The 23,165-nt window shown below is 50.8% G+C and overlaps 1 protein-coding gene across 5 annotated transcripts in view; it reads left to right on the top strand.

The window, feature by feature from the left end:
• scaper (S-phase cyclin A-associated protein in the ER) overlaps nt 1–23,165 on the top strand; it is a 66,403-nt gene that overhangs the window by 17,206 nt on the left and 26,032 nt on the right. For all 5 annotated transcript variants that reach the window (XM_072718180.1, XM_072718177.1, XM_072718179.1 and 2 more), the window contains 13 exons: nt 820–987; nt 1,275–1,335; nt 1,502–1,619; nt 1,874–1,985; nt 2,314–2,454; nt 2,956–3,111; nt 3,325–3,467; nt 3,556–3,637; nt 3,725–3,877; nt 5,525–5,632; nt 10,311–10,447; nt 14,253–14,318; nt 14,403–14,529. In XM_072718180.1, coding sequence (XP_072574281.1) covers nt 820–987; nt 1,275–1,335; nt 1,502–1,619; nt 1,874–1,985; nt 2,314–2,454; nt 2,956–3,111; nt 3,325–3,467; nt 3,556–3,637; nt 3,725–3,877; nt 5,525–5,632; nt 10,311–10,447; nt 14,253–14,318; nt 14,403–14,529 — 1,572 coding nt within the window. The remainder of the gene's footprint in view (nt 1–819; nt 988–1,274; nt 1,336–1,501; nt 1,620–1,873; nt 1,986–2,313; nt 2,455–2,955; nt 3,112–3,324; nt 3,468–3,555; nt 3,638–3,724; nt 3,878–5,524; nt 5,633–10,310; nt 10,448–14,252; nt 14,319–14,402; nt 14,530–23,165) is intronic.

Genomic DNA, 23,165 nt, shown 5'->3' with positions numbered 1-23,165 from the left:
TCTTCTCTGGGTAACAGGAGACCTTGTGGCAGGGGTTTGGTCTGGATGAGGTTTGGGGGGCGGTGGTTGTCACTGCTGTCTATTGTTGTTTTTCTACACCATGGTGCTGTACAGGCAAACTAAGGTGTAACTTAATTCGAGGGACATTTGGGCAAATATCTCAGCACGGCACAGGTGAGCAGCCCCCCTGTCTGGAGTGGTACCTTCCACTAGTGGAGCTTAGGGGTTAATTAAAGGCACCCCCCACCAGCTTCACTTGGACCTCTTACGCCAGCCAGCTTAAAATATCAAGACGAATGGCTTTTTAATGGCTTTGGGGGAAGCGCTATCGAGACCCAGATCAGAAGCTTGTCTCTTAGGCGTTTGTCTTGGGGGTGGTGGGGGCCGGTGGTGACTCTCTGGGTGGGCAGGCGTAGCGAGTAAGTGGCCGCTGTTTAGGCTGTGTGGCCTCCTGGTGTTGATAGAGCAAGCGAGGGAGAGCACCATTTCGCTCCCCGTCAGCCATGTTTATAGGGTGCCCCCACCAGTGAACTGTGAGCCTGTCATTAGAATTGCACTATCAGCAAGTGGCCTGCAGGGGGTGCTGTGACTCACCCAGGATACCGTTCTTCTTCACCATCTCTTCATCACTAGAGTCCCGCATGATGGCTTGTGTGTTCCTCGTGGTTAAGAAGTGCATTTGGTCTGTAGTGTCGAGTGTGGTTTGTGGTTTATGGTTTTGTTTTACCGAGTAGCATGGACTGTTCAGACTAACAGCGATGAGACCCGTGGGGTCACCGTAGTGAATGACGCGAGCGTGAGGCATGTCCCATATTGCAGCCGCAGTCCATGGCCGAGGTCCTGGCCAAGAAGGAGGAGCTAGCCGACCGCTTGGAGAAGGCCAACGAGGAAGCCATCGCCAGCGCAATTGCCGAGGAGGAACAGCTGAACCGCGAGATCCAGGCAGAGCACATCGACCTGGAGGCCGACAACGAGAATGACTTCTCCGTAAGCCCAGCAGGATGGGGGGGTCGCGATCACTGACGTTCGGCATGCAGTGACGTGCTAATACTTAGCCATGAGTCACTATGAATTTTCCAATTAAAAATGCTGCATTTATTTAACGGTAAATTATTTATAATGTTAATTATTAATTGTCTTTCCATTTTCCATCTGATTGGCTTGTATTAAGGGTGGTACCTTCTCTTTAAAAGAAGAGGTGACTTATGGTATCTAAGGTGTAGGGCAGTCATGCTTTCCCGCTCATCTTCCTCGTCTTCCTCCCCCTCCTCCAGACTGGCATCGGGGGCTGTGGACTCAGCCTGGACTGGACCGAAATGTTAGCTGACTACGAAGGTGCCGGACTGTCACATCCCATAAGCAACCAATCGCTAAGCTGCCCAGCGTAACCACAACTACCTTTCAGTTCTAACTGCGTCTGAGTCATTGGTTTTGCGATCTTCTCTCTCTTTCATTCTTTCGCTTTCCACCCTGTCCTTCATGCGAGTCTCTCTCTCGGCAGCCCGTGAGCCATGGCGTCAGAGCACCTCGTGGGGGGACATTGTGGAGGAGGAGCCGGCTCGCCCCCCCGGCCATGGGATCCACATGCATGAGAAACTGTCGTCCCCGTCACGCAAGAGGTGGGGGCCCAAGGAGCCCGAGGGGCCAGCGTGGCGGGTTTTATGGGCCCTTCGTTTGCGTTCCTTTAGCCAGGACATTGAGGATCAAACACAAAATCAGAACGTTTTGCAGACCTTTTGAGACCACAAGGTACTCAGTAGCTGGTAAAGGGAAGATGGTGGCTTGGTTTAGGCTCCATGAAAGTGGTAAGTAACCAGTAGGAGAGCACCCCCTAATGTTAGTTGGAAGCCATCTTCTCCTTTCTTGCTGGCAGGACCATCGCGGAGTCCAAGCGGAAGCACGAGGAGAAGCAGCTGAAGGCACAGCAGCTCCGGGAGAAGCTGCGGGAGGAGAAGAGCCACAAGCTGCAGAAGCTGCTTGAGCGGGTGAGCGTCCCCGTCTGGTGGGAGGAGGGAATGCACTTTCGGGCCACGATGGTCTGAACACAGAGCTTGTTCAGTGCGATTGGCTGGAAATGCTGTTTGGTTTGGGAGTCTTTTAGTTTGTTTTTGCTCTGTAGGTCCTGGAAAGAAGAAACTTTTCGAATAAATGGTCGTATTATCTGCATAAAAAAATCCACAAAGTGTTTGTGTGGATGGATCCGATACAGGGGGGTGTTGGATGGGTTTAGTGACCTGCACAGTTGGGGATGTCAGAGCGTGGTCGGTAAGGAGCCGGCGATCGCCATCTGATCCCTGTCCCTCTGCGGCCCAGGAGAAGGACGTCAGGAAGTGGAAAGAGGAGTTGCTGGACCAGAGACGCAAGATGATGGAAGAGAAGCTTCTGCACGCTGAGTTCAAGCGGGAGCTGCAGCTGCAGGCCATCGTGAAGAAGGCCCAGGAGGAGGAAGCCAAGGTGAGGCGGGGCCCCCCGGCCAGGAGGGTCACGGGATCGGAACAGGCGCCGCGCTGGACCTGTCCTGTGACTGGATTCCCTGGTGTCATCTCTCTGACGTCGAGCCGATGGCCCTGGTCCACATTCACTGTATTTCAACAATATGTCTTTTGTAATAATTTAATGTTTGTCTTTTAACTGCCTATCTGGTACGGGGCGCGGGAGCCAATCAAAGCAAGCATGGGACAGTAAATGGCGGACCAACCACACACACACACACACACACACACACACACCATGATGCTAGTTCACCTCTTTTGACTACAAGAGGAAACTCATATCACACTTGGAGAGCAGGCAGACTCCACACCCATGGAGCAGGTCTGGGATCTGAACTCCCAAATACAGCAGCAATGTCGCCACCCACTGGACCAGTATGCCGCATGCTTTATGTACCACGACCACGGCATGGAGGCACCATCGGCCTGTTTCCCATCGCGTGATGCGCGGCTTCCCCCGCAGGTGAATGAGATCGCCTTCATCAACACCCTGGAGGCCCAGAACAAGAGGCACGACGTGCTGGCCAAGCTCAACGAGTATGAGCAGCGCCTCAACGAGCTACAGGAGGAGCGCCAGAGGAGGCAGGAGGAGAAGCAGGCCCGGGACGAGGCCGTCCAGGTACGGCCGGAACGTGGCGGGGTGCTAACAGGGGTGGGTGGGGGTGAGCAGGGGCCACAGATGGGTGAAGTATGCAGGTTCAAATCTCAGAGTCAGCAGGGTAATGCTGATGTTGGTCCCTTGAGGATGGATAACTGTGCTTTCTCAAAAACGTCCGTCACGTTGGATAAAAGCTAAATGAACGTCGCTGTAATTGCATCCCCTGTCCTGCAGGAGCGCAAGCGAGCCCTGGAGGCGGAGCGGCAGGCACGGGTGGAGGAGCTCCTGATGCGGCGGCGTGAGCAGGAGGCTCGCATTGAGCAGCAGCGGCAGGAGAAGGAGCGGGCGAGGGAGGACGCGGCGCGCGAGCGGGCCAGGTGGGGGAGCCGGAGGGGGAAGGGGCAGGCCAATAGCTGTGTGACATCAGTGCGGCCCGTAGACGTGCGCCGTGTGTCCGTGCTGCAGGGACCGGGAGGAGCGTCTGGCGGCCCTGAGCGCCGCCCAGCAGGAGGCCATGGAGGAGCTGCAGAAGAAGATCCAGATGAAGGTGAGCGGGCCGCTGATAATGGCCGCTGCCGCCGCGCTGCCGAGTGCAGCCCCCCTGAGCCTGTCGCCCCGCCGCTGCCCCCTACAGCACGACGAGAGCAGCCGCAGGCACATGGAGCAGATCGAGCAGAGGAAGGAGAAGGCGGCGGAGCTGAGCAGTGGGCGGCACGCCAGCACCGACTACGCTCCCAAGCTGACGCCTTACGAGCGCAAGAAGCAGTGCTCACTCTGCAACGTGCTGGTGCGTCTCTCGGGCGAGGGAGGGGGGTTCACATGCAGTGCTTTATGTTTATGTACATCTACAGTCATGTGATTTCCACAGCATTCCACAGGGTTCTGGTATCGTCTGCTCCTCCTGCTGAGACACACAGTAGCACAAAATAAATAATAATACAAAATGGATAAGATAAGACAGAGCTTCACTGATCCTGTTAATTTTTCATTTCGAGTAGAAATAATTATAATAAAGGATATAACTTTACATATTTATTATCTACTTTTACAAGACAGAATATGTAATGAAATCTAACTAGATTAAAAATAATGTGCAAAAAATGTACAGCTCTGGTAAAGACCATGTAGAACAGCTGCTATGCAATGTCTGTTCAGAATACTAGTGTGTTAGGAAGTTGTATGGCAGAGACATTAAAGAGCATTCACAAAATACATGTATAAGTATCAGCCATTAAGGTTGTCGCGAGCAGAGGTACATGACAGCGACACAAGCCTGTGATTCCTTAGAGCAGTGACCCAGAGACCTACCGGGCACTGGGAGGGAGCAAAAACGTGGACCGTCTGGCAGGGAGCAAAAACGTGGACTGTCTGGGAGGGAGCAAAAACGTGGACCGTCTGGGAGGGAACAAAAACGTGGACCGTCTGGGTCCACTCTAAGGAGAACTGCCTTAGAGTGACTGTGAGCGAGTTTGTTCAGGAGGAAAGTGACATTTGAGAAATACATTTTGTTCATTTATGCTCTCTAGCAATTTCCATAACACTAGCATGCTAGGTGAAAGGTCGGCATGCTTGGCTTGCTTAATCCCCCTGTCACCTTTCACGCTGATGATGTCACTCGGGTCACCTTGCGGTCTTGCATTTGCCAGAAGGTGCCGTTTCTTGCCTCGGTGTGGTTTTGATGCTGTGACGTAACCACAGGTGGCGCTAGAGATTTTAGACCCTATGCAGGTATATCCTATTGTGCCCCCCACCCAGACCAATCCTATTATGTCAGCAATCGGCCTAACTTTCCCTCCCTTTATGGCGGTCCAGGACACGGTTACCAGTGGAGTATCTAACTGCCTTTATTAGGCAGAATTCTCAATCTTTAGATGGAGAGCTGGTCCTCGTCTTTTACATGGTGGGGGGTGACAGGCTGCAAATCTGCAGCAGACCCCTCTGCGTCATGCCTGCGTCCGGAGCGGCGAGAATCAGGCTCCATGGTGGATCTTTGGGCCACTGTGAGATTAAAAGTACTCAGCTGGGTTCCAGAGGCACAATCAAATCTTGTTGAAAGTGTCAGCTGACCTTGGCTCTCGCGACACCGCGGCCCCCTGCAGGTCAGTGCGGCACTCTGATTAATCACACCATGCTGGTCATTGTGATTCTGGCCTTGCGCTCTTCCCGCTCTGGCGCGCTTCTGTCTCTTCTCTGGGATTTCATCACATGACCTGCTGGTTCGTCTGTTTGCTGGGTAAATCGCCGCGCTCCTGCTGGGGCTCTGGGGCTGAGAGACGCTAGCAGAGACCAAGATGGGTGTCTCCCGCCTGGGACGGTACCTTCCGCTTGAGGTGGAGGAGCTGAACTTCCCAGGCAGAAGGAGAAGCGCAGCGCGGGTGAGGGCGGAATTTCACGGGCGGCTTGTGAGTGTGAGCGTCTTCCGCTGCTTTTTCAGATCACCTCCGAGGTTCACCTCTTCAGCCACACGAAGGGACGGCGCCACCAGCTGGCCGTACGGGACAGCAGCAGCATCCAGGGCCGCGAGCTGTCCGACGAGGAAGTGGTAAGTAGGCTGTGCGCGTCCGGAGATGCTCTTTCCGGGAACCTAAGCCACCGGTGTGGTTCTCTAGGTCACGGGCCTCCTCGCTGAGTGAAGCTCATTAGCAGTGCCCCCCTGACCTCCGACCTCTGACCTCGGCCTCCTCCCGACTCAACTTATTGCCCTAGGGCAGATGTGGCCCTAGATTGCTGTTTTGACCATTTGTATTTGTGACTTTCGATGTTTACGGAACCGTAATTGCTTGGAGTTTGAGCAGGTGGCTGATGGAGCTTTTATAAACTCCCTGCGGTGTTGATGATCGCTGCTCATATGACATAAACATGGCTGAGATCACATGATCGAAAGCCTTTAAACACTTCTCACTGTGACTAATCTTCTGGTCACGTGCAGGTGAGAAGCTTTTATTTTTTTGGCTAGATAAATTTGGCTGGATGTTTCTTATCTTCCCAGACAAGTACTGATGTCACCCTGACTGGAAAGCTGACAGGACACTGTCACGTTGGTGATGCATTTAATGATGTTTTCAGTAATAATGCTTGTATTTTTACTGTAGTTTTTACTTTTAGTGGGCATGGGGCTTGGGGGCGCTCAATGAACTGGGATTGCGGGACTGGGTTTTTGTGGGCCACTCGTGAAACATGAGGTCATGATCATAAATGCCTGCTGGGGCTCAGACCCTAATTGAAATTGCCGTGGTGGGAGCAGGACACTTGACCTGTCCTTTCTCACTGTCCCCTGCTGCCCTCCAGACATTTAGTCATGAGGAGATTCCCCCAGACCACACCCCCTTCATCTCCAGGACATCTAGACACCCAGGGACACCTAAAACCTGAATTACTGAAGTCACATCAAGGAGTCCTTTGCCCTCCAGTGAGATGTCATGAGCCGTGGGTGATTTAAAAAGGAGCTTCTAGACTTTATAACACATATTTAAGCATGAGAAATTAAACATAATTACAGTAAAAAAATCGGTAGGTGATGTTAGGAGCCCTAGAAAGATATTTGCTTTGCATTATGGTGACACCATCGCTTCCAGAAGATGCCAGTCAGCCCAAAAGCCCTAGAAGAAAACAAATGAGCGTTTGCTCCTCTCTGAAGGAGGTGTCACTCGATGCCTTTGTCCTACATGATGGAGCAGCTGATAAGAGCAGCTTCATGGCCCCGCAGGTGTGAGGATCTCTCTCGTCATCCTCCTCAGAAACAAACAGTGCCATTGTCACCCTGCCCCGCCCCTCATTGTTCCCGGGATCCCAGGTGGTGACGTCCTGCCCCAAGGTGGCTGTGAACTGCCTGCAGTCGTCCATTCAGAGCGTCACGCCTGCGAAGCGCAAATCCTCGGTCAATCAATCAGTCAATCAATAAATCAATCAAAGTTTTGTAACATACGCACTTAGCTCCAGGACTATAAAACAGGGTACATAAATGTAAAGAGACAGTAGACATGAAACAATATTCATTAAACAATAATCATTAATGTCCATGAAAAGTGCACAACTAGCAGTAAAAGGACAGGTGGCAGTGCAGAAAGTCTAAGAGTAAATAAGTGTATATTTACACAAGTAAGCCGTACATGTATATGCAGGTCACTGGTATTGTGAGCAAAACTGTAAAGTGTGTCCAAAATGAATGATCCATTTTATTCCAGTTAAAGCTGTACAGCTGTGGTATATATGCAGATAGATGGTGGATTATCACATGTGTGCAGATGAGACCTGAAGTGCCGTTTGAATGAAGCACGGTGGTTTGAAGCAGAGCGTCCTGGGTGTGAAGCCCCCCCCCGTTCGCCAGGATGCCATCAAACAGAGGGTCGTTCTCCTGAAGGTGCAGCAGAAACAATCCCATTAAGGCTGAGCTGGGAGACACGGATCACCTCTCAGGGAGATTGCTGAACATCTGCCTCCCCAGGAAGAGCGGGGAACGGTCCCGGCTGAGGGCCAGAGAGCCGGGGGTCCCGGGAAGGGGGGGGGGGGGGGGTGCAGTGCAGCCAAGGGCCTGCAGTATGGCTCCTGATGATGGGAAGGGGGGGACGCCAGCCGCCTCTGCGTGGGGGTGATGAGCACTCCGCCGTATCTCATTTCCGTCTTTAAATGTTTATAGCCTGTAAAGCCTTCCACCTCTTTTCACGATGCAGCGTTTCGGCATCGTCACAGCAGAAGCGCGATTGCCGACCTTAGACGAAGGTGCTCAATCGATACACGCATCGCCGGCGGGCTGTAAAGCACAGCCCAAGCGTCCCGCACTTCTGAGGGCGTGTTTCTCACCCCCGCGCCTGTTAATCCGCCCCATAACACCTCACTGTCATCCTGCGCCGTCCTCTTGGCTGCTTGATGTTTATTGGGGTTCTCTGGTCACCTTACCTGTAATGAGCAAAGTCGAGTCTCCGCGCTGGATTCCCCTCCCATCAGCCTTTAATTCATTACCCCGCCGTAATCGATGGGCTGCCTCCATTGCGGAGAAGGGTTAACAGAAAAAAGCTAAGAGCTTATTTACCCGAAACCTGGGATTTGGTAATGTTCTGTGCCCCCCGCAGTCATTCTTAAAGTGATGAACATCAAAAAAAGTTCATCTGAAAAGCGGAATTTGCAGATTGATCACAGCACCATCCAATAAATGGCAGGCGTCCTGTATCCAGCCAAAAGGAATTTCTCATGCAGGTGATTTGGGTCACGGTGCGAGTTTGTCATGGCAATGACAGAATAATGAGATAATTGGTAGCTGTTTTTATATGCTTTCATTAATCATTTTCATTTTTTCCTCTTGGAATTGTCATTGGCATCTGATAAGCACCCACCTCACCAGGTCGAGATAGTTCTTCCAGCTGGAGGCTTTAATGGAACTTTGGGGCTTGTACCACGTGCCTCATAATGACAGAGTGCGGTGCCTTGGAGCTTGATGCCTTCGAGGGTATTGGAAATGTTTGTGTTACTACGCTTACGCCTGATTTATGGTTGTTCGTAGGCTCTCCGCAGAGTTTACACCGTGGCCTATGCGAGTGGCTTCCGCTGTTGTGAGCGTTTATACTTGTGTGCGATCTGTGTTGCCGTGACATGCAGTTACATTTCTGGGTAAGTGTGCATCAGGGTACTGTGTTGATTCTACACACAACCATTAATCAGTCTTTACTGAGGGGACCCTCTTTTTGGGCCGTCATTTGAATTCCACTTAGGGCTGGGCGATATCATATCGATATTACATCGCACATGCGCATCGGGGAGGTCTGACGAGTACGTGTCACTCACACAAGGTATCTGTATGTCATAAAGGATCTTAAAAGAGAACAAGACCTACTGGTCAGCCTACCTACCAGTGGCACCTGGGACAGAGGGGATTACTGACAACCAGTGGAATTAGGGCTGGGCGATATCATATCGATATTATATCGCGCATGCGCAATAATCACCAGGGTTTCAGATGACAGCCGAAGCATTTGGCCGGACGCCAGCTTTTCGGTGCTATACGGACATTTATTTACGCCCACAATTTGTTAAGCAGTTTAGTAGTATGGCTAAAATATTAATGAGGCTTTTTTTGATGCCCAAAAGTCATCATTAGTATAAATACGGCATATCCTTATGTTTAATAAATGTGTCAGACTTTCAACTGCAAAAAGTACCACCACACTGCCGACGTCTTTTTACCTTGTAAAAAGATCTCCTCTTTTAAAAGATGTCGTGGCTGCTCTTGTTTACCAGGACTTCAGTGCATATTGCACTGAGGTATACCAAACTGTAGTATACCAAACCGTAGTATACCAAACTGTAGTATACCAAAACAGTATTATGTGGGGTGCTAATCGAATTTAAGAAACATAAAGTTTATACAGATTACTAACTTTTGGGTATCACAAAATGCATCTCATTAATATTTAAGCCATACTACTAATCTTTTGAGCAAATTGTGGGCGTAAATAAATGTCCGTATAGCACCGGAAAGCTGGCGTCCGGCCAAATGCTTCGGCTGTCATCTGAAACCCTGGTGATTATTGCGCATGCGCGATATAATATCGATATGATATCGCCCAGCCCTAATTCCACTGGTTGTCAGTAATCCCCTCTGTCCCAGGTGCCACTGGTAGGTAGGCTGACCAGTACGTCTTGTTCTCTTTTAAGATCCTTTATGACATACAGATACCTTGTGTGAGTGACACGTACTCGTCAGACCTCCCCGATGTCCTTGTCAGAAACAATTACTTGCTATTTCAGGCCACTCCTGAGATGTATGTTGTGGGCTGGCTGTGAGTATAGGGGGGGGTATTGCAGCAGCTGGACAGCTGGCTTGTTGGGGTTGGGGTCACGTTCAGCCCGATGAATTCCATTAACTGATGTAGGACTGCGGTCTCAGGTCCATCCCAGTGCCTTCTTATAATCTGATAGCATGTTTATCTGCTGACCAACTGATCCTGAATGATCATGCAGCTTGTTCTGGTTCCGCTCTGTCTGAAAAATAATATCCATCAATGTTGACTTGTTTTAAAACATAGTTCTCCTGGTGGGGTTATGGAGCCCACACAGATAAGTATGTGGTGATAAGATGCAACGTTACTGATCCTCGTGGGGGGGGGGGGGATTCTTTGTCCTGTAGATAACCTAAAACAATAAAAATCACACCATGGTAAATCTTATCGTATCATTGTATACTCTGTCTAAGGAACAGAATTCAGCTGGTTCGCTTTCCGTTCCAGGAACACCTGTCCTTAAAGAAGTATATCGTGGATGTGGTGACGGACGGCACGGTCGCTGCGGAGCCGGCGAAGGATGGCGAGGAGAAGCAGAAGGCGAGGAAGAGGGCGAAGAAGCTGCGAGCTCGCATGAACTCCAGGTGACCTGCTGGGAACGCCGCTCCCGCAGGGGCGAGGGGGACGCGGCCGGCTTTATGAGTAACAGGCCACGGAATGCGGGACGTTATGCGCTCCGCGGCCGTCATCAAAATAACACAGATGAGCCTAATTTATTGCCACTTTCTGTGATTGCGGAGGGAAGCTGGAGATCGATCTGCGGCCCTCGCCGTCACCTGTTAAGAGCTTTTCTCATAATTGGCTGCCAGAGTGCTGCCAAAATTGCAGCCTCCCGCCACGTACAATAGTATGTTAAAGTATGTGTAAACCGTGCCTGTTTTCCTACCCCCGCGCTATTGATTTTTAAATGAAGTATCAAGGAAAATCAATAGTAATCAACAAATAGAGGGCGTCGCACTTGGGTGTCACATTGCGGGGCTTGGGGTAATCGATTTTGTTGTCTGTCACAATAAGAGAAGGAGGGAGAAAGAGCTGGAAATGGAGGAATAGAGTGAGTTGTAAGATGGGCCATATATCACCAGAGCCGAGGGGTGAGGAGTGCGAAGATGCGGACTCGGGCTTGTCCAAGCTGTCGTGAGGTCCTTGTCATGTCCTGTTCCCTTTGCCCCCTTGTGATGACCTCATCTTGTTCCCTCTGTCCCTTCTTGATGACCCCTTGTGTTCCCTCTGTGCCTTCTTGATGACGCCGTCGTGTTCCCTCAGTCCCTTCTTGATGACCCCGTTGTGTTCCCTCTGTGCCTTCTTGATGACACTGTCGTGTTCCCTCAGTCCCTTAGTTATGACACAGTGTTGTTCCCTGTGTCCCCTCATGATGACCTTGTCTTGTTTCCTCTTTCTCTCATGATGACCCCGTCTTGTTCCCTCAGTCCCCTCGTGATGACCCCGTCTTGTTCCTGCCATCCTCTTGTTCCCTCTTCTATCTTGTCCCTGCTGTCCCCACATGATGACCTTGCCTTGTTCATTTTGTTCCCTCATGATGACCTCATCTTGTTGATGACTTTATTATCCCTGTTAGCCAGCTGAGAAAGTATTTTGGTGATGGCCTGTTAGTACGTGGAATATAAGTTGGGAGCAGCGATCACCTGAGTAGCATGTTCCTAGCGTCTGAAAATCGTTGGAAGTCTTTTATGTCATCCGTCCTTCATCTCGATGATTAGGGTGTTCACCTTGTTCTTGATTACCCCCTAATTGCTCACATTCATTTTCAGGAACTTTATTAATTTGGTAAATATCAGACCCTGTTTGGCACCTATGTTCAGCATGTCTGAAATGGTTTTTCCTGTGTTCTGGAGAGTTGCTGGCCTTGGATTCAAGCCTCCCATATCGCTGAAGCAGTGTTGACCTGTTCATTAACCTGCCCTGACATCTTTAGGATTTATACTTTTGTTTTACTTAACAGCAGGCAGCAAAACATGGTCGTCTTAACAAGTTGCGAGCTTCCAGCATCTCCTTTGTAGAGGTGAACACAGGGACAAGTCATGATAAATTGATCCTTACTTGATCGTTGTAACTTCGTGTTTTTCCCCTTCTCGTGCTAATATTGCTAATATTTATATCCAGAGGCCATTTAACTGGGGCCGCCATAGTAGATGATGTATCGCTTAGCAATTGGTCTGTTTAACCCCGAGGAACGTAAAGCTGTCATAGAAGCGCAGTGTAATCTACGCGCTGATGAAGGGCCCAACGCACTCCTGGCTGCTCCACGGCCATGTGGCTCCTCTTGGCGGCTGCGCCTTGGAAAATGATCTTTAGATGAAAGATGATACTTTACTTGCCATTTATACAAGAACAGGTGCATTGGAATGTGTTTCTGCATATCCCATCATGCTCTCCTGCGAGAGAGACACAGACAAACACGCGTATAGAGGTGAGAGTGAAGATTGGGTTCCGAGCACAGGGTCAGCCATTTATCCGGCACCCCCGGAACAGTTTGGGGGTTTAAGGACCTTGCTCAAGGGCCCAACGGAGATGTGGCTACTTTGCCGAGCACAGGATCTAAACCGGCAACCAAACAATGACAGACACAGGGGTCTAACCCAGTGAGCCATACAGCGCCCTCTACTGGCTACACAGAGGACTGTGTACTCATACCTGTTATAAACCTACCTCTGTGTATTTCTGGCAGCTGAGTGAAATGATGACTCTAAATTGCTCTCAGTGTGTGATTGTGAGTCTTGGTCCTGTGATGGACTGACATTACACCCAGAGTGTACCTCCACATCAGACCCTGTGCTTCCTAGGAGGGGCAGCTGGATGGATGGATGGATGGATGGGTGGGTGGATGTGTTATTTCCCAATCTGGCCACTGTGCATGCTTCTGCTTGGTGGCACAGTCTGCCGAACAGCAGGGGTTTTACTTCAGGCTTCTGCCCTATTCCTCTTGCCTTTGTGTCTGCGTCCCTTGCGCCTTGTTGATATTATACATTTCGATATGACTGATGGAGAACGACTGCGGTTTCTCAGTCTGATCTGTAGGTCCTGATGGACACTGCATGTCAGGTGTCCTCAGACGTCTTGTTGTGGTTTGCCGGAAATGTGGTCCGGTTTCATTTCACCTTGTCAGCTTTCCGCACTAAAAGCTGAGGACCGCGTGGACTTGTTCTTACCTGCCTAGATGCCTTTTCTGCTCACTAAGTATTCTATCGGTCCTCTGGTGGAAACTCGTGGATTGCATCAGTTTATCAGTTCTCTGCTGGAGAGGCCGGCAGGTATCGCGTGCGATTCCAGGGGGAATCAGGCTGTCTAAGCTGCCTGGGGCTGGGGCCTCCCACCTGTCAGCTCTCCCTGGGGGGGAGGGGGTAGTTATCCATCACGGTGCCATTGTGCCCCAAGCTCACGGTTCTGCTTTGACTAGGAAGTGTGTCATGTCGGGTGGGAATTCCTCTGCAACGTTTAGCGGTGTCCCCGGGGATGGAGGGGGGGAGGGGCATGTGTACCCTCACTTTGACCTGAGACGTTCCTACACACTGGAGACCGGAGGCTGTTAGATGGAAGGTTCCGGCTTTGCCTGTCAGTGTTCATGGTTAGGGATTTGGGTTCTATCCACGGGCCACGTTCCCAGGTGTCAGTTTAGGTCTGTTGTGCTCCATGTCTCGTGATATGAGTTTGCTCTTAGTCCCATCTCTCTGAAGGAAGATCCATTATAAAGCTTGATTCTGGGACCTCTACTCCTTGTTAGTTACTCTAGTTGATTTTTAAATTGTATAAACAGCACTCTCAAACAAGACACTACCATTGTCCTCTTCAGTAAAATTCACTTGTCTAAGTTTCTAAAAATGGCATTTTCGGGGCGATGGATCAGCTACACGGCTTAAATGCTGAAGGTGATGTCTGAGTGCAGGCTCTGTACCTTAAGCACCAGGGAGTGTAACGTGGGAGAGCCGTCATGATGCCATTATGTGTTGAGCTGGGGCTGTAGAGAGGTTCATCCTGAGTGGCTCCTCGCTAGAGGAGAGCAGAGTTCTCACTCATCAAGACGAGCTTCTCTAAGATCTGTCAGCAGCTTAAAGCAGCATCTTTAGGAAGTGTTTAGTTTTATCTGCTGGCTGCTGACAGCCGACTCCTCCCGTATCCTGAAAGCTGTCCTTATCAGCAGGGTTAGGGCCCAGAGGTCGGGAGCAGTGACCTGTCCTGCGCTTCAGAGATGGGGAGTGTAAAGTGTGCGCTGATATCCCACAGGGCTTCAGGCAGAATATAGCTGGCTAGTCCCATCAGTCCTGCTGGGAGGTTTTTCGGGAGGTGGTTGGTCCTTTGGGGGGTGGGGGGTTGTCTTCTTTCCTCCTTCAGCATCGCCAAGCTGCCCTCATCGTTTCTCCTCCCCCTCCACAGGGCGAAGGAGTATGAGACCTTATTAGAGGGCAAGACGCAGGTTCCAGACTCAACGTACAAAGCCAAGTAGGTGCCCTTCTTCCCGCGCCACTCGCTCCTCTGCCTCCTCAGCTGAGCTGAGCCTCAGTATCTCCATGTGCCCCCCCTCAGGCTCCAGCGTCTGGTGAAGGACTTGGGGAAGCATCTCCAGGGACAGGACAGTGGGCAGTGGGCCAACAGCAAGGTGTCGAGCCTGGACAGGACGCTGGGGGAGATCAGCCGCATCCTGGAGAAACAGGTATCTTGTCCCACGTCCCGTCTTTGTCCCGTCCGTGTCCCACATCCCGTCTGTATCCCGTCTTTGTCCCGTCCGTGTCCCACATCCCGTTTTTGTCCCACATCCCGTCTGTGTCCCACGTCCCGTCTGTGTCCCTTCCATGTCCCACATCCTGTCTTTGTCCCGTCTGTGCCCCACATCCCGTTTTTGTCCCACTTCCCGTCTGTGTCCCACGTCCCGTCTGTATCCCGTCCGTGTCCCACATCCTGTCTTTGTCCCGTCTGTGTCCCACATCCCGTTTTTGTCCCACTTCCCGTTTGTGTCTCACGTCCCGACCGTGTCCCACATCCTGTCTTTGTCCCGTCCGTGTCCCACATTCCGTTTTTGTCCCACATCCCGTCTGTGTCCCACGTCCCATCTGTGTCCCGCCCATGTCCCACATCCTGTCTTTGTCCCGTCTGTGTCCCACATCCCGTTTTTGTCCCACTTCCCATCTGTGTCTCACGTCCCGTCTGTGTCCCACATCCTGTCTTTGTCCCGTCTGTGTCCCACATCCCATTTTTGTCCCACTTCCCATCTATGTCCCACGTCCCGTCCGTGTCCCACATCCTGTCTTTGTCGCGTCCATATCCCACGTCCCTTCTGTGTCCTATCCGTGTCCCGTCCGTGTCACTTTGTGGCCCCATTGTAGTGTCTTTCTGGCCAGCAGGAAGCTTCCAGACTTCGGGAACCCATGGTGTGAGTGGTGGTAATCACTGCTGCTGAAAGTACATCAGACGCAATCAGCCCCCCCCCCCACCCCATGCAGGAACAGGAATGTTCCTGCATGTTCCCTCTCCTTCTTTTGAGGAAGTAAATAAAAATATTAAATAAATAATTAAAATAAATAAATAAATAAATAAATAAATACAAATAAAGTAGTCTTCCGCAGAGGGGGGGTGGAGGAGGGAATATTTAAAAAAAAAAAAAAAAAAAAGGAATGTTCCGGTAACATGAAACGTTATGGGATTTGCCTTTCACTTGTTTTACGTGTATATCGCCAGACAAACCGACTGCTGAACCTCTTCAGTCCTCTTCAGGATGGTTTCCATATTCCTGTTCACTGATTTCCTGAGTCTTCAGTCGACACAGGAACGTCCTGCTCGTGCACCATGATATTTATCCTGTTTTTTCGACAGTGCCCCCCCACCTTGACACTTGGCACGTCCATGTCAGAGCCCCCCCCCCCCCCCACATCCTGGGGAGCCGTTTCTCTGTAGCTGGTCATGCGCAGGCCAACACCCTCTCTGGGAGTCTGGAGGCCCGGGCCCCCCCATGGATCTGTACCAAACCGTACATTCTGCCCCCGGTTGTCCGTAATGCAGGCCAGGCTCCGTTTGAAGGCGCACATGTTATAAATTGGGTGACTCCTGCCTGCCTGGGGACAGCCCGCCGTATCTGACATAGGCCTGTATTTCGTGGCGTTCTCGTGTTAGGATATACTGATTTACAGTACAGCTTCTCTTTGTAAATGTAGCATTTCTGCACGCTAATATAATCCAATTTACGGGGAGCGATCTTGATGGGGGGGGGGGGGGTTGCTTCCCTTCAATAGCTCTCCACCCGTAGCATGTAGCAAGCGGCCTCTGGTTCCCGCGGCAAACCTCGGCAAACCTCGGCAAACCTCGGCATCTCGCGGCCGGATAAGCAGGTAGTATAAGAAACAGATGCTCCCAGTCCGTCCTCTGAGAACATCTGAAATCTGCCTGTTTTCTAGAACCTTCTACGACCATTGGGCCTGCCCGGCGCATCATGAAGATAAAATGGCCATTTATTTTCCGTTAATCTTTATTAACTTTCAGCATCTCCGTGGGCGTAAACCAGCAAAGGTGTACTGGGAGGCACAGTGCCAGTGAGGACGATGTAATTGTTGAGCGCAGGCCAACCTACAAAGTCATTTTGACAATTTTTTTTTATAACCTGTACTTTGGAAAGTGTTCCAGAGCTACTTTGGAGCGGGCGGGGAGACTGCGAATGTGTTTATTATTTCCGAACTTCGAAACCGCCCCCACCCCCCCATCTTCTCAATGTTTATAAAGTTCACCGCCCCCAGCATTTATCCTGTGCCTCTCGTCAGCCGCACCATAAACGCGCTGCCGCGTGTGTCAGTTCTGCTCATGCCGCTCTTTCTCTTGGAGACTTTTCTGCATGGATTTGGATCAGGAGAACATTCTGGGGCTGACATGCCCAGCGCCGTCCAGCGGATCCGCATAGATGTCCAGGGAGTTTGGAGTTCAGCGATCGTTTCAGATGGATGATTCCAGAAACTTAGGCCAGGAAAAATCCTTCTGGTCAGGGAGTCGCTGGTTGTGAGTTGTGATCCGGCTGAGTGTACAATGCCCCCCCCCCCCCCCCCAACATGTGCGGCCCCGTTACCGCTGACGACCCGTGTAGTCTGCTCTGATCGATAAGGTCAAGGAAGGAGCTGCTAGGGTGACAGTCACCCTGTTTTTAGTGGCAGCGGCGAGCGGTCATTGTCCCGGCAGGGGGCGTGTCGGGGGCTGCTGGTGGCCATCATTGACACGTGGGTTCGATGAACAGGCCATTAATGGATTTCCTTGGGGGGGGGAGCAGGCGTTGGGGGTGGGACGGAACAGGCTGGTCATAGAGACGAAACACGTCCATCTCACAGCTGAACGGAACCACTGGGGGGGTCCCAGCACCACATGGGGACGCTTAAGAGATGTGCGGAGAGGTTAGGTTAGTTTATTCAGTCACCCCCTGCCCCAAGGGGAACACCCTCTTGTTAAATAAACACGCTCCATGTGGACGTCCAGCCCTGTCCTGCCCTTCAGCTCTGCTTGCTTCCTTCACTGGCCCAGCTGATCTTTATTGTCTCTGAAGTGTCCAATTTAGTCTCTGCCTTCCCTACCCCTCTCTGTGAGCCACACCAGGCATTCGGATCTCCCAAACCAGCCCCCTCCCCTGCCCCTGCCACGCCCGGCCTGCTCAGGTCTCTGGCCCCAGCTGGTACCTCCCTCTTTGTTCACTGATGGTTTACTTTGTGTGAAATGTTCTATAAATTTGCTGATTTACACCGAAGCTCAGTGTATGTCACACCTCTCAACTGGAAGGTGGCCGGCTGGAGCCTATCACGAGGGCAGAATCAAGTCACATGGTTTGTGGGGATGGCCACTTTTTACGTTTTCATTGATTGGCCATCAATAGTCGACTTGACATAACCAAGGTTGGTAGGCGGGACTTTGGCTAAACATCCCTTAAGCCTTTTTAGGAGAGGTGATTAGTCTGAAGTGAATTATAGTCAAGGCCATAAACAAAGAGGGGTTATGCGCATCAGAAGTCTGAAGAAGTGAAGAAGAAAAAGGGAATTCAGTTTATAAAAATATAAAATAAATAATAAAATAAATAAATAAATACAAATAAAGTAGTCCTCCGCAGAGATGGTGTGGAGGAGGGAATATTAAAAAAAAAAAAAGGAATGTTCCGGTAACATGAAACAAATCACAGACAAATCAAGTCAAAATTATATTTTATTTGTCCTTTTATGTTTATTTTTGTGTATTTTGTTTTTTTTTTGGGAGAGATCTGTATTGTGTCTTCAGTTATAGATTCACAGCCTAAAAAAAGAATGTTGACTTTACTGTCTCCAGTTAGCAAACTTCCTTTCATTGTTATTTCTCGTTAGACACACATAATGGTAAGATTGATGCAGTGCTCCTGCTTCCTGGCGCCCTGGCAGTACCGGTAGATGCAGTGCTCCTGCTTCCTGGCGCTCTGGCAGTACCGGTAGATGCAGTGCTCCTGCTTCCTGGCGCCCTGGCAGTACCGGTAGATGCAGTGCTCCTGCTTCCTGGCGCTCTGGCAGTTCCTGTAGATGCAGTGCTCCTGCTTCCTGGCGCTCTGGCAGTACCGGTAGATGCAGTGCTCCTGCTTCCTGGCGCTTAGACAGTACCGGTAGATGCAGTGCTCCTGCTTCCTGGCGCTTTGGCAGTAGTGATAGATGCAGTGCCACCTGACCATGAATACTTTCATTCATGAGACCCTGAGGAGACAGACAGCCAGCCAGGAAGGACTGGACAGCTTGGGCATGGTTTGACATTGTAATAAAACTGCTGGACCGTTTCCCTTTCTTAGGAAAGGAAGATTTCACTTTCTTACCTCATAAACTTGAACTGTACTCAAAAAATTGCTATCGATCAGAAATTACAAGTCAGATTTACAACCTTGTTTTTTTTCCTTTGCCGAATGTCCACTAGATGGCACCTCTGCCAGTGATGCTGGCCTTCCCGGCCTTGACGTCCCTTCTGAAACAGCCCGTTGTACTTCTGTGACACTCTGCGTTGTTAGGGTTAGAGCCCCCAAAAAAGGGGGAAGGGGCCGATGTTTAAACATTCCTTAGCCGTGCGCTAAGCTGCGTCGGCTGCGGGTTCTGCGGTTCGGCGCGGGGCTCTGCTCTCATCTTCACCGCTGGCGTGGTATGGAGGTGTGGGGTGGACCCCCCTTCCAGATGTCTGTTTGAGGGTTCTGTCGGGGGGGGGGGCGGCATTTGGAAAACCAAGCCAACTGCGCTGTCCAATTCAGATGATCGGAATTTGGGTTGTGTCCATGTGCTCCAGGGCAGGAATGTTTTATATATTTAAAGTAAGACTAGATTTAAATTATAACATGTTTTTATTATCCGTTGCTGCTCGAATGTGGTTTATCATGTATAAATCCCAAATATGATTAAGCATAAACCCTACTTGCAATGTAAGTAACCTAATTCAGATAGGATTCCTGGTAATCGGTTACATTTTTGACACTTGGAAGTTACATGTGTGAGTTTCCTCATCAGCTCAAGAGGAGAGAAGTAATGAGCAAAAAGGAGAGGAGAGTTTGCAATCGGCAGTCGGCTACCCAGATACAAACCCCCTTATTCCCTGGACAAACGGAAGTTGGCATGGCGATTTCCGATCGATCGTTCTCTTGACGGGGCTCTCTTAACATACCTGCTCCGGAATGATCCTAACTCTGCCTGGTGTCCTGATCCCGCACCGCGAATCCGCTGACTGATACGCTGGCCTTTTTCCCGAGGTCGACCTTCCGTTTCCAGCACGGTGCGGTATTCCAAGTCCCGCGCTCCGTATGTGTGAACGCAGGCCGTTCCGAGTCACGGCTGGGCGCCAGCTCGTCCTGCCCCCTCTACGGGACGTGCCCTGTGCCCGCACATGGTAGGTAGCCAGGTGGTGGCCGCCTACCCCATGCCACGCCATGTGTGCCTGTTTGGTGGCACCCTGAGGGCTGGAAGTGGGACCCAGCTCTCCACAGCCCCCTATCACAGACGCTGCATCAGTTTTCAAGCTAAACATACCTGTAGAGATTTAAAGGGGTGTTTAATTAGATCAAGGCTTTTTTATATGATGGCTGGCAGTGGGTCATAATCTTGTTCTGGAATAATTTGTAAAGTCGCTATCAGAAGCTGGGTGACGGTTCCTCCCTGAAACTCATTAGCTGGTATGTGCCTTTTGGGCCCTCAGCTTTGTGCCCGCTGCGCCCACATGCCCTCTCTCCTCCGTTAGCTATCGATAGGCCCATGGCTATGTGCTGTTGCATGTTCCCATTGTTTACACAAGGACCTGCCACTGCCTCCCCCGAACATGAGTCACGGGATGATGACGGCGTTTATGATTGCCAGGCCTCCGGGGAAGTGGGGATGTTTGTTTTAGGAAAGGCCGAGTGTCTGTTTTCTACTTAGTCACAGTCCCGACGGCTGGCAGTATCGCGGAGAATAAGCACAGGCCCCTCCAGCATTCGGTCTCCCGTGCAGAGTGCAGACAGCTTTGATGAGACTGGCCTGCTCTTCTTGCGGTTGACTGCGATCTTCAGGCTCGGCGGGCACCATTGAACCTGGGCTTTAGAATAAACTTCGACCGTGGATCCGTTTCTGAAGTTTTTACAGCGTCCTAACCCTCCTGCCATCTAGTCCTGTAAATATCAAACACTCTTAAAATATTTAGAGAAGCCGTTTTGATGTGGTTCATCTATGTAACCGTGTTTTGGTTTCTCACTTAACTGGATTGGTCCCTGTCTGAGGACGGCCCGGCTCCTGTCCCGGGTAGAGCTAGACTGTTAGCATGTTAGCGTGCGGCTGTGTGAACCTAGGGCAGGGTAGCCCCTGGCCGGCCCCGCGACCCTCCCAGCACCTCTAATGAGCCCCAGCCAGTTGTTCCCCATCTGTTGCCTGAGCTTTGAGAAGGTGGGAGTGTCCCGCCTCCCCCAGCGTGGGCTAATTAGAGTGCTCAGTGGGAGGCGAGTGCGGCCCACTCCCCGCCCCCCCCATCAGCGGCCACTTGGCCTTTGTGTTTTCTTGTCTAATGACAGTCACACGGCATCATAATTGGACGAGATTCCTGGGCCGTGTAATTCAAGTCCGGGCCGCCTCTCCTCCTCCTCAGACGCGCGTCTTTCCGCGAGCGTTTAATCGCGGCTCCGAGGCCGAGTCTTTAATCCCGTCACTCAGCTTTTAGTTAGTCTGGCAGGGGCGGCGGTAGCGGCGGTGATGAGGCACGCCCCGCCCCGCCCCGGAGCCCGCGGCGGCGATGAAGCACGCCCCGCCCCACCCCACCCCGCCCCGGAGCCCGCTCCTCGCCTCCTCATCAGCGGCCGCCCGCTGTGCTGTTTTTAGCGACCGCTTCGGCAGAAAGGGCCACTTTCTAACACGTCTGTGTCTTTTTTATTTAGTTGGGCCGGTGGAGTATAAACTGTGGCCGTTTGACAGTTATCTCTGCTCGGGCCTCCTCCTCGTCAGCTCCGGCCATCTTTATCATGGGAGCCAATAAGCATTGGGGCTTCCTGTCTTTGGCTGAACAGCTGTACACCATTAACTAGCTAACTACCTAAGCTAAACAACTAACTAACTGTCTTTCTGAATACCTGCCTGTCTCTTTGTCTGTCTGTTAGTTTGTTAGTTTTGTTTGTTTGTTTGTCCTGTTGGTTTGTTTTCCCCCTAATATTTATTATGCTCCTAAATATTCAGTTTTTGTCTGGATTGTATATGTGTACTTTTTTCATTTGTTCGCACCACATTTTCTTGTTCGCACTGTGTCTTGTCTGTGCGACTCGCCTGTGTTGCTCTATATCTATGTTTGTCTGGTCTGTGGTCTATGTACTTGCTGCTGTATGCACAAGAATTTCCCTCTGGCATCAATAAAGTTAATCTAATCTAATTTATGCATAAATAAAGCATGTTGTAGCAGTACAATAAGCTATGTTCTGTGAAGGGTACTAACCGGTTGTAGCTGAGGTATACCAGCTGCTACCTTAGTGTACACGCCGCATTGTTCCCGTACCTTTAGTGAGATCAGTGGCTAAAGATGGGCTGCTGACTGAGGGTCAGATCCATACCACCCAGAGGATACGAGCGTGATGTGATTGGCTAATCCCCTTGGCTTGGCAGTGAGCTTTTCTGGCTACCAGACAATCGAGAGTCATGCAGGTAGAGTTAATGTGTGGCAGATAGTCAGCATGGGTATACGCGGCCCCCTGTCCTCCCCGCCAGCCGTGTCTGTGAGGTGCCCAGTCGGAGACGTCAGGCCACGAAGCTCCTGAAGTCAAAGAATTCCGGCAGAGCTGCCGGCTCCTCAAAGCCCCTGTCCTTCCCAGAACGTTCCAGAATGTTCTGCACAGGCTCGGGGAGATTCTCCCCGGATTTTGTAACAGTTGATTTATATGGCTTCGTTGCTGCAGTCTGTGGCTTGCTGCCAAACCTCAGACATCACCCCCCCTTCCCAGAACCCCACCCCATAACAAAAGAGAGAGATTGCGGCTTTCTGGGGTCTTAGCCTTTAATTACACCCCTAACCTTCTGGCAGCCGATCAAATGTTGAACTTGTAGGAATTTTAGGAAGCAGGTAAGTTCGAGTGATGTAAACAGATCACTTAAACATGCCTGTTCGCCGTGACATAGCCAGTTTGTACAGCAATTACTCCGGGCGATTAAGCAGTTTTATCATTGTACATGACAGTTTGGGTTCTTGTTACCTGCATATCCAGCAACTTAGAGCCAGGTAGCTAATTTAAGCACAGAAATGACAGTGGTCACATGCTCGTAATTCCGGACGCAGGATTTTTCTGGGCTCTGTAAATAGTGCAACATATGATCGAGCATTTATGTAACGGATTGGGGGGCTAACGAACGCATACCGAACCATCTGTAAGGTGCGAGGAAGCTGTGCATCTTTTAGGGGTGGGGCGCAGTGGAGGGACCTGTGAGAGAGACCGGCACTGCAGACCGGCACTGCAGACCGGCACTGGCACGCCACTTCGGGGGGCTCTTGTTTCATTTGTTTTTAGTTCGGAAGCAAATCGTTTGTTTGTATGTCGTGTGGTTCACCTAATCGCTGTTTCCATGAAACAATTCCTGCATTCCGATCTCCATTTCCGTGGGGTGTTTTTACTTAAGATCTAATTATCGTTCTGTTAAACACGTAGCCTGCTGCAGACTTTTTAAAAAAAATAATCAAGTTATTATTTCTGTCATTTTTGAACTTGATTTTGAATTTGGCTCTGGAACGGTCTGTGTTGGGCTTGGATTCTGGGACGCATGTGTATCTTCTGTCTTGCCCCATCTCGAGTCCAGGTGGGGGGGGGGGGGGTGTCTTGTACTTTTGAGATTTAAC

The sequence above is a fragment of the Paramormyrops kingsleyae genome, chromosome 11 (genome assembly GCF_048594095.1).
Source record: "Paramormyrops kingsleyae isolate MSU_618 chromosome 11, PKINGS_0.4, whole genome shotgun sequence".
In the NCBI taxonomy this organism is placed as follows: domain Eukaryota; kingdom Metazoa; phylum Chordata; class Actinopteri; order Osteoglossiformes; family Mormyridae; genus Paramormyrops; species Paramormyrops kingsleyae.
The sequence above is the reverse complement of the archived record's forward strand: the minus strand, read 5'-3'. Positions and strand labels throughout refer to the sequence as shown.